Raw genomic sequence first — 14,313 nt, 5'->3', positions numbered from 1 at the left:
CAACACCGCGTCGAGAGCATACCGACTCCGTTCTCTTTCGTTTGTCCATTGAATTATTTAAATCGAGGATCGTCCGCGTCTACGATCGACCACCCTCGCGCTTTCCTTTCCCTCGATTCGATCCAACCTCGAAAAATATTACCTCGTCATTCTCGTTAATAACAATTAAATCGATAACTTAATTTCAATGTATCTTTTAAAACAGGGACCTTCTTCTTGTTCCGCTTTTAGCCTTAATTATCTCATCTTTTTCTTTCTTTTTTTTGTTTTTTTTTTTCTTTTTTTTTTAATCGATCATCTATCAAGATAAAAGTTGACCGAAATATCAAATACACAGATATCTCTCTTCCATTGAGGATTAAAGACGAGAATTAAATAACGCGTGCGTAAAGCTCGAACGTAGAGGGATATCGACTTTAAAGATCGCCGATATCGAGGCAAGCCTGGTGCCTGCTTTGCGGAGGGTGGCGACGTAGGGCTATGAACGTGTACGCACGGAAAGTCACGTCAAGGTTTGGAGGTCGATAGGACGTTCGAAATCGAAGTCGAGAGAGAGAGAGAGAGGAACGAGAACGAGCTCGAGACTGTGGTGAAAGTGACGTAACGTAATAGTAGTTGTGTAGTAAAATAGTCATTCGAAAACTTGGACGGTTTCGGATGGTCTTCTAATCTATCGTAAGATAAAAGGAAAATGAGAGAGATAGTAGATGATCAAACAGCGTCGACGAAAGTGAAAGAGAGAAGGATATATAGAGATAGAAGTACAGGTGAAAGTGAAGCGAAGGTGCTCGAGTTAGAAGCAACATTTGGGGGAGGAGGGTGAAAGGAGGTTAATGATTAGTTCTTCCGAGGTCGGGGGCTGTTGCCGGGTGCAGGTTGCTCTGCCTCCTTTCTCCCTCCTCTTTTTCACTTTCTCTCTTTCTCATTCTGCCTCCTCGTACTCGACGCACTTCCCCTCTGACGCTCTTCAACCCCCTTCGTCCTTCCACGCTGATTCTGCCAACCTCCAAAAATTCAGGCCCTACCACCACCGGCGCAACTACTCGCTCTTACGTGGTATGAGGGCTTGCAAGGTTGTTCTCCCCTCCAGTTGAACTTGGCTCAGGACCGTCGCAAGCTTCACACGTGCCATTTTACCGCTAAATACGTTTCATATAATTTTCTTTTTTTTAACTTGTTGCGTTTGTTTGTTCCTTTTCTTCTTTCTTTTTTTTTCCCTTTTTCCTTATCTTTTTTCTTCTTTCTCATAAAATCGCTATAAAAATTTTACGCTTTTTCTCGTTAATTTATTCTCAAGTGCATTTTTATTCCCTTGGCCATTACTAAATATCGATCTCTCCGTCTTCGAATAATAAAAAGGAAGTCGTCCTATATTTCTTTAAAAGGTTACTCTAGTCGTCCTCACGGCAGGCAATATTTTTCGCGCCTATCGGCGGTGTCGTTGATACTCCGAAGCGAGACGCTTCGTTGTCACCTGCCTCATTTGACTAACAAATGTCAAAGGAAACACTGGCCTTCGTTTCTAATGGTTATAGAAAGTCGTCTCCTCGCTAGGACGCGCACAAAAGGCTCACGATGCACGTCTAGTTAACGAAACGTTAATTCGACCTTGGTAAAAATCATCGATCTGTTAAAAAAAATCCTTTTAATTTTAATTCTCTCGTTGATTCTTTTTAAATCAAAATTTGAGCCAAATTGAAACAAAAATAATCCGATGGAAGCGAGCTGTTGGTATGAATATCGATCGAGAACGAGAATAAGAATTTTCTTTTTTTTTTCCGAGTACGATGGAGGAGGAGGAGGACAAGTAGGGAAATAAAAAGGATAGGACAGATAAGAAGGTGAAGGGAAAAGTCGGGATGATGATGGTGCGCCGCCCCTTGCAACGTCAGCCCTGGCTGAACACCATCCTACGTAGAGAATCGGTCGGAGGACTTTCTAGCGAAAGTGATGGCCGTGGTGGTTGTGCGTGGAAAGGAAAGGAACGCGAAGGGATGGCATGGTAAGGAAAGGCAAGGCAAGGCAGAGCAGGGCAGGGTAAGGCGAGGAAAGCAGTAGCAGCGGAGCAGTGGGCTGAGGAAGAGGAGAGAGAGAATGCGTGGCGGGGGTGGCTAGGTCTGGGTTCTGGACGGCGTTGGAGTCGTAGGTGGAGGTGGCGGGAGAAGGTTGGTTGGTCGTTCGGAGGACGTCGTTGACGACGACGACAACGACGACGACGACGTTGGAGGAGGCGGTGGGTATAACCTTGCAACCCTCTTGCGTACGTCAAGGAAGGGGAAATGACAGGAATCCCGGGAGAAAGAGAGAGAGGGGGAGAGAGAGAGAGAGTGTGAGAGGTAAAAAGAGGCGGTAGAGAGAAGTGGTAGAGAGAGAGAGAGAGAGAGAGAGAGAGAGAGCAGTGATGGTGGCGGAGGTGGTAGTAGTGGTGGTGGATTGAAGGCAGTAGTCAGGGGTGCAGCCGTACAGGGCGGTAGTGACGGGCGTGACGTAGCCGGTGGAGGATGTACGCCCCTGTCGGCGAGGGTACCAGCAACCAACAATCAGCCCTGGTCAATCCATGGTGGTTTCATCCGCCAGGTAGAACGCAACACCAACAACAACGTTTTCACCTGTTTTTACGCGAGCGCCATTTTTGATTACCAAACAAAACAAAATAATTATTTCGCGAGAACTCTCGATCGTCGATCGACATTACGATTACGATATTATTTTCTCGATATGTTGGTGGTTGTTGATTACTCGGTGGATCTCACCACCGGATGGTATTAACGAATATTTAACGAAGAGGATCTACGATCGAGTGTATGAGGGAGGAGGAGGGATAAGGACGTGCGCGAGCGCTGTGAGTAGTTTGATCTTTGAATAGGAGATTTACTATATCCGATCGTTTTTATATTTAAATTCGTCCCGATTGAACTCGGGTACGAGCTCCGTTAAGTACTCTTACGGTTCTTGGGATATTACATGCTCTTCCTTCGACACGAACCTTCTGCATTACATGCACGTGCTGTGTTCACGTATGTGCACACACAGATACGTCCATAACGGTATCTGACGGAAGTTTGGCTTATTTCGTGGCTTGATAAACAGCATTCGTCTTCTCTTTTCGTTTCTCTTTCTTCTTACAGTCGAAAAAACTCTTCCGAAGCGCGTTTCATGCGGTTTCCTCTTTATTCCATGGAAAACGTTAACGATCTCGATTTGGAAAATTTATTACTACGCGCTCGTTTTGTTCCCAAGCAAAAAGACGTTCTTGTACGAGTTTGTTCAGAGAGAAGGAAGAGGAAATAGATCCCCGAATTCCTCCTCTCTTTTAGAATCATTGGAATGCGACGTAATTTCGTATCCTCCCTTTAGACTGCATAGACGTTGTTATAAATTATTTGAGAGGACGACTTCAGAAGAAATAACGTAACGCGTAAACGTACAAAAATATGATACTTTTGTCGTAACAAAGATCGCGTTATTCGTCAAGTCCTAAACACTATTTCAATAGAGTACCGACGATGTAAATCGTGTAAATGTTTTAAATATTTAATTACATATAATTGTAAATAAATAATTTTTACATCGATCTCTCGCTAAAATTTTGCGACGAAGATCAATATCAACGCGTATTAATCGATTAATTTTCCAAACTCTCATATCCTTATCATAAATATCATAATTATCCTACCATATCTTATCACCGAAATACATAGATTATTATACAATGTGAGATTTTCTAAGCGTCTTTCTAACAGAGAAACTGAAAGGTTTGACGTACAGTAGTAGGGGCCAGGCTGTACGTTACCGATTTGGCCTAAAAGACTTCTCAAACGTAGGGCCGAGACGTATAGAACGAGAAAGAAGGAGAGTGAAAGAGTAAGAGCGAGCGAGCGAGCGAGCGAGCGAGAGAGAGAGAGAGAAAGAGAGAGAGATAGGAAAGCGTAAAAGGAAAGAAAGAGTGGGAGAGATGAGCCCGGAGAGAAAGAACACGGCTAGCTTCTCGTAGGACAGCAGTCCGATTCAGATCAGCCTACGAGCTAGAAGCGGTATATTTCTTTACGGTCGTTTCAAACGAGAAAGAGACATTTTTAAAGGCTTCGATAGATATTCGCGTTTCCCGCCTTCTTTCTTTCTTTCTGTCTCTCTCCCTCTACCTCTCTCTCTCTCTCTCTCTCTCTCTCTCTCTCTCTCTCTCTCTCCTTCTCTCTTATTTTTTCTTCGCGACCGTGAAAAGTAAAGATAGGACGGGAGAGGAAGCCAAGTTCGAATGCAAAGTTCTTTCGCGCTCATTTTTTCTTTTCTCTTATTTTCTATATCTCTTCTTATTCTTTTTCTCTCTTTAGCCAGTGATTCGACGATGATGACATTCGCGATTCTTGATCTCCTCTCGGTGCCATCCCCTGAACATTTTCGTGGCTTCGTCTCGATCCCTCTTTCGTATTATTCTTATTTTCTCTGAGAGAAAAGCAAAAGAATAACGTCGACGAAAGAAGATAGCTATAGTGTACTCGAGGATCTGTGCGGTTAATAATTCGAGTAACGCTAAGCGAGAGAAGAGTATTTATGCGATGACAAGTGCGTAGGTGGTGATATCGGGAAAAATAGGGTGTGGAGGACGATCAGTGTTATCACGCGAAAGAGGTGAGTGCGAATTTTCACGTTCGAATTTCTTTCATTTTATCGTTGGACCATTTTCCAATTTCATCGATGATAACAACATTTTCTCTCGGCTTCGAGTACGGCAAACTTTCATTCATCATAGGTATAACGATTATTATTACGTAATAAAGATATATCATATATTCCACGCTTTTATCGAATACGTCACGTAAAGATTATTCGTACGGGAATCATAGTTCGCATACGATTGGTCAAGCGATCTCGCAAATGTTAATTTTTTTTCTTCTTTTTTTTTTTTTTTTTTCTAAATGTCGCGAGATTAAAATGGGACGACCGCAAAAAGTATTCGAGACTCGTCCTCATAATTTTCTTTGCACCCTCGCAACGGGTAGCACGATATCGTTCGTTAAAACGCGTTCATGCTTTGCTCCTTTCTCTTTCGCGCGTTATCTACCCTGCGGCGATTATTGTTACGATTCAAAATTCGCTGGACCTACCATCTCTCTCTCTCTCTCTCTCTCTCTCTCTCTCTCTCTCTCTCGCTCTATCACTCTGTCTTTTCAAGGGGTTGAGAAATATAGGGAGCAGAGAGGGTTGACGATGATCGTCGATGGCGATATGTACTTTTTGTTGCAGTATCCACTCTATTTTACACCCCCTTTGCTATATTTTTTTACGACCATCTCATTCCTCCGTCGCGTTTTACAAAACTCTCCTTTTCCCTTTCCCTTCATTTCGTTATATTCTCGCTTAAATAAATGGAAAGGAACTTCAAAGCGTTCTGCAATTTAATGGCCTACGCCGTATGAAATATTAATTACCACGAATGAGACAGTTCATTAAGCTGGTTTCTTTTTTTTTTTCCACTAGATATTAAGGACCGAATCCGAAATAATAAAGGTTATTACAATAGTCGCCGAATGGTTCGAGTTATATCAAAGCTGGAATTGCGTTTTTTTCTTTTCTTTACTTTTACCTTTTTTTTAAAAGTTTAATCTGCGTGGTCGCACAGGGGAGACAGAAAGACAGAGATAGCGAGAGAGAAAGAGAGAGGACCTCGTAATAGAATAAAACACGAGAACGAAGTTACCGGGTACGCTAGTTAATGCATTAATGCAGTTTTCTTTCTGCAGGAAAAGCGAACGTAACGTCGTTAGAGTGCCCGCAGCCTCTTCGATTCCTTTCATTAAAGTCACACATTTTCTTGTCCGTTGTACCAAAGAAATGATATTTCTCGTGGATATAATCTTTCGATAGAATTCGCAAAATAAATCTTTCCTCGAACAAAGTTTCGAGATAAAAACGATGCAATCGTGAATCGTGACGGCAAACCAACGTGGAATTTGGACGATAGGAAGAAAAAACAAAATGAGAGAAAGAGATAGAAAGAAAAGATCGATTGCTTCCTCTTTCTTTCTTGTGTTTTCCCACTTGGCAATCAAGCATCGTCGTCGTCATTTTACGTTTTACGTCCCCGCGGCGGCGCACCCAATCTCGCATGGCTCTCTGATCTTTCCGCGAAACGACGAAAATTCGTGGCCCGGCCGCGATAATTTCTCGCTTCGTTCGTTCTACGCGATGACATAATACGCGCGCGCTGCCATAAAAGATCCACCGTATTACCGTGGTCGTTCTCACGCGCGCATATGACTCTCTCTCTCTCTCTCTCTCTCGCTCTCTCTCTCTTTCTCCCCTCCCTCTCTGCCTCTTTCTTTTTCTCTCTTTGCCTCTGTAGAAACGCGCAATACGTATTCTCTTTATTACGCACACAGTTTGATGAGCGCCCGCGCGCATCCTACGCTGCAACGCGCTTAAAAACGCGCGTGCGCGAGTCCGCTTTTCGGCGCTGCAGCGTATATACGCACGAGAGAAATCGTGCCACTCTCTCTCTCTCTCTCTCTCACTCGTATTTCTTTCCTCTTCACTCTCCACCCCCGTAGTCGTTTTCGTTTCGATGACGACGACGACGACGACGACGACAACGACGACGGCTGCGGCGGTGGCGACGGCGGCGTCGTGGTCGTCTCTTCGTGCAGAGTGCGTATGCGTGTGCGTGGCAAGGGACGCGCGTGCGGCCCCGCAGCGACCTTGAGCCTCAACAACCCCCCTCCCCTCTAGCATCGTCAACGGCGCCGCCAGCATTTCCACCACTCTTTCGATTCTCCTGTATCCCCACCAATCTTTGCTGCTCCTCGTGTCGGTTCTACCCCCCACTCTTTCTCCATCACTATTCCCACCACTCGACCAGCTCCATAAAGGTGTCTCCCGTGCGAACCCTCCCGCAGACTTCTTCCTTTCTTCCCTGCCTGACTCTGACTCTCCTTTTCTCCTCTCTCTCTCTCTCTCTCTCTCTCTCTCTCACATACACGCGCGCATACACACACACAATACACACATACACCTCCCATGGAAATCCATCGTGTAGTTACTTTGCACGCACTCAATACCAAGTCCAGCGAGTGCACGTTGAATTTTAGCGGATCAGAGACGTGCCTGCAATATTGCCTTTTATTTTCCATTGTGAAGATATCGCTGCATCAGTCGTTTTATGCATATATATATATATATATATTTCTTTTTTTCGTAAGACCAAACGAGTATTCCTCTCCTCCGTTCCGTTCGATTTTATCTCGCTTGTATTGCATCGCGAATAAACTGACTCTTTCTCTCTATCATAAGGAGATTCTATTTTTATGCTTCACGTGGTATGACGAAATCTTCGAAACTCAAAAAGTTACGCTTGTTTATCGTATCGTTCTTACATAATTTCACAACTTCTCATACTTTGTCTTCAATAAATCAAGAAAAATTGGGAATGACTCGAAAAAGGTTGCTGGATGCGAGCCGTACAAATTCCTTCGAAGACGAGCAGAAACGTTTCCTTCGTGCGCACAGAAATGAACGATACTTTTTTTTCTTTCTTTTTTTTTTTTTTTTTGGCTGTTTATAATAGACGTGACGTAACCCACGTGCGGTAGCCCACATCATACTTCCGTGCCGGAAGGCTCTCCGGGTCCGAGACAACGACCCAAGAACCAAGCCGGTCCTATTCTTTCTATACACTTTCTATATATAATTTGTTTTTCATTATTTCAAAAATCATAATACATGTATATTTTTGTCACGAATCATTTTACGAGCGCATATGCAAGTCATTCTACATTAAATCTGACTCTATTTCGGAACGTTCGAAGAAAAAACTTTTTCGTTTATACGATGACGGCGATCCTTCTTTTACGTAATTCATGACACGTGTACTTCGACAAAATCATAATTATGCTTACCTGTTCTGAAAAATGTCGATACCTAATCGATTCGATATCTATATAAGCCTTTTGAAACTCGAACAGACGAAAGAAAATGCCAAGGGGATGCATAAGAATACGTAATCGACAGAAATGACAATTTACCGATTTCATCGTAACACACGTAGATATATTTTACACGGGAAATAATGACTTTAGTGTTATTAACACTGGATTGGGGCATATCATTTGTAGTTGCAATGGATATTAATTCGTTAATACGATCGTTCACAACGTTGTACCAACGTATCTTTTTTTCGCTTCTTTCAAGGTATTTACGAGCTGTGCGGGTCTCGTGACGCAATGGACGACGGATCGACTTAGGCCGAAGTAAACTAATCGTCAAAAAGAAAGACGTAGCTGCTGCTCGTACGTCGACGTAATACGTGAGATATCGTAAAAGAACGTGAAATCGGAGGAAGCCGCTGGCGCCAGAAATCCTCGTTTCGGCCCTGGCACGTGTTAGACCGAAAAGTAGCGAATGGTGGGGGGTCAGCGATACCTTAGAAGTATTAGAGGGGGTATGATAGAGAGAGAGAGAGAGAGAGAGAGAGAGAGAGAGAGAGAGAGAGAAAGAGAGAGGAGACACCACCAAAGCGTACCAAAGTCATAGCCTTAAGCAGTCGCCCCACTGTCGCCCCCACCCTCTCTAAAAAGCCGAATCGTGCGTTCCTCCTCCTATCACTTCCCTCTTCTTCCTCCTCCTCCTCCGCCAATCTTTCTCTCTCTTTCTCTCGTCTCCTTCCCCCCTCCTCTTTCGCTCTCTCTCTCTCTCTCTCTCTCTCTCTCTCGCATCGCTCTACCACCACCGAAAGCCGCTGCCAACGCTGTGCCGAAACCATCAAACTCATACTATTTCGTCCAACCGCATTTGCATCAGCACCGATGACCCATATTCACGTTCTTTTTCTTCACGACGCGACATTAACGCCATCCTCCTATTCGCCGGATCCTTCCTCTATTTCCTTCTCAACATCTTTTACGACTTTTCTCTCACCTTTTTTCCTTTTCCCTAAGTTGATCACTTTTATATATCATTTCTTTAACTTTTAATTATTTCGCGGCGACGCGGTTTAGTTGGAAGAAATTGTGCCAGGGAAAAAGCGCGCGAACCTTTGAAATCGTTATCGTAATCTCTTTTCTTTTTTTCATCCTCGTCGTCGTCGTCGTCATCGTTTCAATATTCAGCGGTGTCAATCGATTTTATTTTCTGTGAGAGTGAAAAGGGCGGAAGGCATTTTTTGAGGTGGAATTCGAGGATATCATGTGCGTCGAGAGACACGTGTACCCGATATACTCTGTACATTGATCTTCTCGTTCATAGTGCCTCTACGAGAATACGGAAAGGGAAGGTGCTACTTTCGTTCAGAAACACATTACATTTTAAACAGAGAGGAGAAGGATAAACAAAGAGAGAAAGAGAGAGAGAGAGAGAGTAGTGCGTAAGTTTCGTCGTTGAAAAGAATTTCGAGAATTTCATGAATAGAAGACGCTTATCGGATGCATCTTTGTCTTTACGTTTGACAACCGATTACGACGATCGATAATACCTACACTTTGGATATATTTCAGTAAGTTTCTCTTTTTCCTCTTTCTTTCTGTTTTCTTTTCTTTTCCTTTTTCTTTTTTATCTTTACTCCTTTGCGAGTAGACAATCGATCAGTGACAAGGTTATTGCGTGATTGGTCGAAACGAACTTGACATTCTCGCCCCGCAGACGAATTTAATTTATTGATCTTTAATAGCTGCGTTTATTACTATTTCTCTCACTTGAGAGAGATCGTGAGAGAGTGAGAGAAAGAGAGAGAGAGAGAAAAGTTGGGCCAATAAAAATGTTCGATTTATGCGATCGATCGCGCTCGTCCTCGCTTGATTTCTTCGAATTTTTGCCGCTCATAATATCGATGCATTATGTCACTGATAAAATACGATATAACTCGTATGAAGAAAGTTTTGCCGAACTAGGCCATTTTTTCAATTACGTCAGCATATATTACGATATTTTTGTTTCTTTTCTTTTTTTTTTTTTTTTTTTTGTTTCTTTTTATCGTCCAGCTATGTTTTCGTATCGCTCGAAATTTTTTATTTACTATTCCGTTCTTCGCAAATCACGTCGCTAGGCACCTTCGCTATCAGCTGAATTCATTGAGATCGCATCGAGATAATAGCGATTGCAGTCATCCGTGTATCGACCGACGAAGCGAAAAATGTCGTTCGTTAAAAGTTCGATTCAAATAATTTATGATCAGTTTACTGAAATATCATTAATTATGTACATATTTTGTGTTATGTAATTTTATAATATCGATGCCTGCTGCATATTATACAAGATTGAACGATCTTAAATCGTTTTCGATGATATTTACGTGTTTAATTGAAAAACCTAAATCATCGGAGTAAGAGGGATCATTATTAGAAATGCGATTTCCAGTCCGATCGAGAACATTTATGGTCTCTCAGAACGGATGATAATCGAGAATTTGTTACTGTTTCAGCTGGACGTACAGTTGGGCACGAGCGCGACCAAGAAGGGAAATACCTGTTCGAAGGTGGCAGTGACAGGGGTGGCGAAGGTCACGGGGTTGGGTCTAGGGGTGGCATCATGGACTCTCACCAGCATCAATTCTGTCTTAAGTGGAACAGTTTCGGTAGCAATCTAGCAACGGCGTTCTCGAATTTATTCAAAAGCGAGAGTCTCACCGATGTCACCCTCTTCTGCGAGGGTGAGTTGAACATTTATTTTTTCGCCCTTTTCAATCGATTTTATATGTCCTCGTATCTCTTCGAGTCAATTCGCAGATCGTCCGATCTTTCCCTCTCGCGAATCTTTTCCTTACCGTTTTCCCGCGCGTCGAAGTTTCCGAGCTCGTCTGACCATAGAGAAGCTCTTACTACTTGTGCAGAAACACGAGTCACCACCACCACCACCACCACCACCACCACTAGTAGCACCACCACCTGTGGATGGTCGCGTTGCACTCACACTTTCTCCGCTTCTTAAGGAGTTAAGGGTAGAGAAAGAGAGGGAAAGAGAGGTCGCTGCATCGGGAGTGCAAGGAAAGACGATTGGCCGAACCCTACTTCTCTCTTTCGACTATCCAATCTGGAGAGCGAATTTCTACGGTCCCTAAGAAAGAGAGAGATGGAAAATCCTCTCTCTCTCTCTCTCTCTCTCTCTCTCTTTCTCTCTCGTTCTTGCATCTTTATCTCACTCTTTCCTACACGTTCTATGCTCGTCCGATTGCACCGTGCATGCATACGTTCGCAACACACGTGTTGGTTCACGTGTGTGTGTGTGTGTGCGTGCGTGCGTGCGTGCGTGCCTTCCCCCGAACGGATGCAGCAGTCTCGCTGATGCAGCTGTCGCCTTTGCGAAACCGCAGTTTGCACCGAGCCACGGTGCAATGCGCTTGGTCGGTGATATTTTAAAACGCGACGACGCTTTGTGAATTTATTCTCCTGATCGTTTTATCCGTATTTATATTTATTTGATCGAGGAAATCTTGTAAATGAGTCTGCATTTTTCCTTTTTCTTTCTGTTTTTTTTTCTTGCGCGTTACTCGCTTGAAAAAGTTTCGTTTGTGCAATTTTTTCAATTCCCCGTAACATTTAATTTTAATTACTAAAAGAATTCTTTAAAATTAATTATTAGATGAAAAGTGAGAGTAATGTGCATGCTATCGTAATTATGTGAAAAAAAAGATAAATCTTACGGATTTTACGAAATGTTCGAATAAAAAATCCATGTTTATTAATTCTCATTAATTCGGCGAGAATATTTTTTAATGGCTATCTGAGTAGCATTATGTTCTCATGTACGGGATTTACAAATTTAATATTGTGAGTATAATTTGTTATATGTGCTTATGATTGGAACTTATATAAAATTTTCGTCGCCCTCTTCGTCGTCGTCGTCGTCGTCGTCGTTGTCGTTGTCGCTACATCGATGTAATTCGGAATGATTTATCAGTGGAAACGATAACGATACTATACGCTGACATGTGCGACTAGATATACGCTGAATTATCAGTCGCACTGAATAAATAAGAATGTGCCGTTTTCGTGTCATGCTGCGGACGCCTCGGATTTTCTATTTCTGCACTTTACTTTCGTCAACGACGATTTTAGCTCGTAGATAGAGATGCACCGCCTTACACGAAATATATTCAATATTTTTTTCTCTTCTTTTTTCCACGAGAAAAAACAACTTCAGATTTTACATGTTCCATTTTGATGCGGATGATCGAATGTCTCGAGAAATATATTTAAAGGACATGCTTGATGCTTGACGCTGAAAAGACGGTCGATGCAGAACTACGAGAGAGAGAGAGAGAGAGAGAGAGAGAGAGAGAGAGAGAGAGAGAGAGAAATAGGGGAAGAAAAGAGGGAGTCCGCAGTAACACGACGCTTTGTCGCCTCGAGAGTGGTCTCTCTTTTCGAAAAGATGGAGGGTGAAACGTAAAAAGAAGGTCGGTAGGTGGGAAGGGTTCAAGGACGAGCAAATGGGGAAGGTAAAGGAGCATGCTGCCGCTGTTTCTCTCTCTCTCTCCCTCTCTCTCTCTCTCTTCCTCTATAATAGTACAGAAAGTACTATAGTTGAAAGAGAACACGTCGAGCAAGTATCTCGAGATGTTTTCGTATCTATACGATTCTGTATAGATAACTCATTATATTGTAATCTTTGTTATTTTTCTTATTAAATCCATCTAGATAATTTCTTATTATTCCAATTTTTATTTTTGATATTTATGCTTGAATATTGAAATAATGAAAGACGAGACTGTAGAAACGCTTATGAATTTCTAAGTGTTCGTTCGTATAAACGTTCGAGAAGTAGAAGGAAAAGGAACCCGAAAGTAGGCCTGAGTTACAGTTAGATCTAACAGTCTTTCTACTCTCTTTCTTTTTCTCTTTTCTTTCGCTTCCTCTCGTGTATTCGATGCACATAGCTAGTCGGTACTGTCGGCACGCGTTACCTAATGCTTGTGTGCGTCTCCCCCTTCGTTAGATTCGTTTACGTTCTCTACGATATCTCTGGATGGTGCAAGTGCTGCTGGTGAAACCGTAACCGAAATTCTATATCGAGGTTCCGGGCTGGTTTCAGGGCGCCTCTGTAACTCGAGTGCACGCGTTTTAGGCGTGGTTCCTGATTTCGTGCCACGAACGATGAACTTCCCAAGGATATAATACCTACCACTCACACTCACCTGCTGATTTTCACTTGGTCATGATCAGCCGTGAACTTTCGTACTTTCGAGTTCACCCGATTTAATTGTTCCTTACGTGACTTACCTTACTTGGATTTATCTTACTTTACGATCTTATTTACGATTTTTTTATCGTTGTAGAGTTATTTGTTAAATACGTTTTTATACGTTGCAATATCAGATGCTTTTTTTTTAATTAGGTTACTACAATCGAAAAAGTAACGACAACAATTGGCAACGTCATAAAGTTTGATATCATCGCATATTACTCCGAAAGTACGGGCCATATTTTTTGGGTTGCCACGCGAAGCACCGCACGGACACGCATCGCGGAGTTGTGTAAGTCGAACGTTCTATCGGATCTACCGTAGTGTGCAAGAGACACGTGGAACATTAGAAACCTTTCGTGTACCGTTTCCCTCGTGTTTGAGTTCGGCCATTTCTAATGGTCAGAGGTGCGAAAATCCCTCCTTTTATTTTTCTTTCTTTCTTTTTTTCTTTCTTCTTTTTTTTTCTTTTTTTTTTTTTTTTACTTTTGTTCTTTTTCTCTTTTTTTTTTTTGCACGACACTTCATCGTAAATATCCTTGGAAAATAATTGGCTAATAGTCGTCGAGAAGTATTTAAAAATGAGGCCGATGCTCTATAGAATATTTCGAAAATAATATTCCGCTGCACTTTCTCTCCGCGTTAATAACAACTACTTTCTATTCCTTTGGATTTGCTGTCATTATCCTTTAATTTATTACTTTATTATGTAGATATTCCTCTTTCAAAAATCTGTATAATATGAGATAAATAGCAGATAAATTCTTTGAAATTAATTAGAATTGGGATTCATGTCAGTAGATCGATGTCAAAAAGATAAAGCTTGATTTGAACAGTTACGATTTTGATTGAAATAACGTTTATCTAGGTCTATAAAAAATGTTTTGTAGGGTCTGACCAAACGAAAAATTAGGTCGACTTTTATCGCTGCGCGTTGTGTCTCGAGAGATTGGGAACGATGCAGCACGAAGGAATACACGAAGGAATTCTCGTTGCTAGGTCTCGTGCGTGAGTTTCACCACGTGCAAGATCGATCGCTCGGATCTTATATGGATAATCCTTATAAATAAATGAAAGTTTTTTCAATGCGTTTCACGTATGACTTTTAAAGATTTAACTCTTTCTTCTTCAATTTTTTTTTCTTTT

General features: G+C 42.2%; 1 protein-coding gene across 9 annotated transcripts in view; it reads left to right on the top strand.

The window, feature by feature from the left end:
• The window catches only part of LOC124424491 (zinc finger protein chinmo), a 41,420-nt gene that overhangs the window by 4,127 nt on the left and 22,980 nt on the right, over positions 1 to 14,313 (top strand). For 2 of the 9 annotated variants that reach the window (XM_046963624.1, XM_046963634.1), the window contains exons 1-2: positions 1,648 to 2,577; positions 10,409 to 10,636. In XM_046963624.1, the coding sequence (XP_046819580.1) occupies positions 2,502 to 2,577; positions 10,409 to 10,636 (304 nt within the window). In that variant the 5' untranslated portion in view covers positions 1,648 to 2,501. Of the gene's footprint in view, positions 1 to 1,647; positions 2,843 to 4,024; positions 4,035 to 4,331; positions 4,630 to 8,184; positions 9,485 to 10,408; positions 10,637 to 14,313 lie in introns of those variants that run through there. The other 7 variants (XM_046963628.1, XM_046963630.1, XM_046963629.1 and 4 more) reach the window with 6 other exon arrangements.

The sequence above is a fragment of the Vespa crabro genome, chromosome 5 (assembly GCF_910589235.1).
Source record: "Vespa crabro chromosome 5, iyVesCrab1.2, whole genome shotgun sequence".
Classification (NCBI taxonomy): domain Eukaryota; kingdom Metazoa; phylum Arthropoda; class Insecta; order Hymenoptera; family Vespidae; genus Vespa; species Vespa crabro.
Note: the sequence above shows the minus strand (reverse complement) of the source record. Positions and strands in the feature narration are given on the sequence as shown.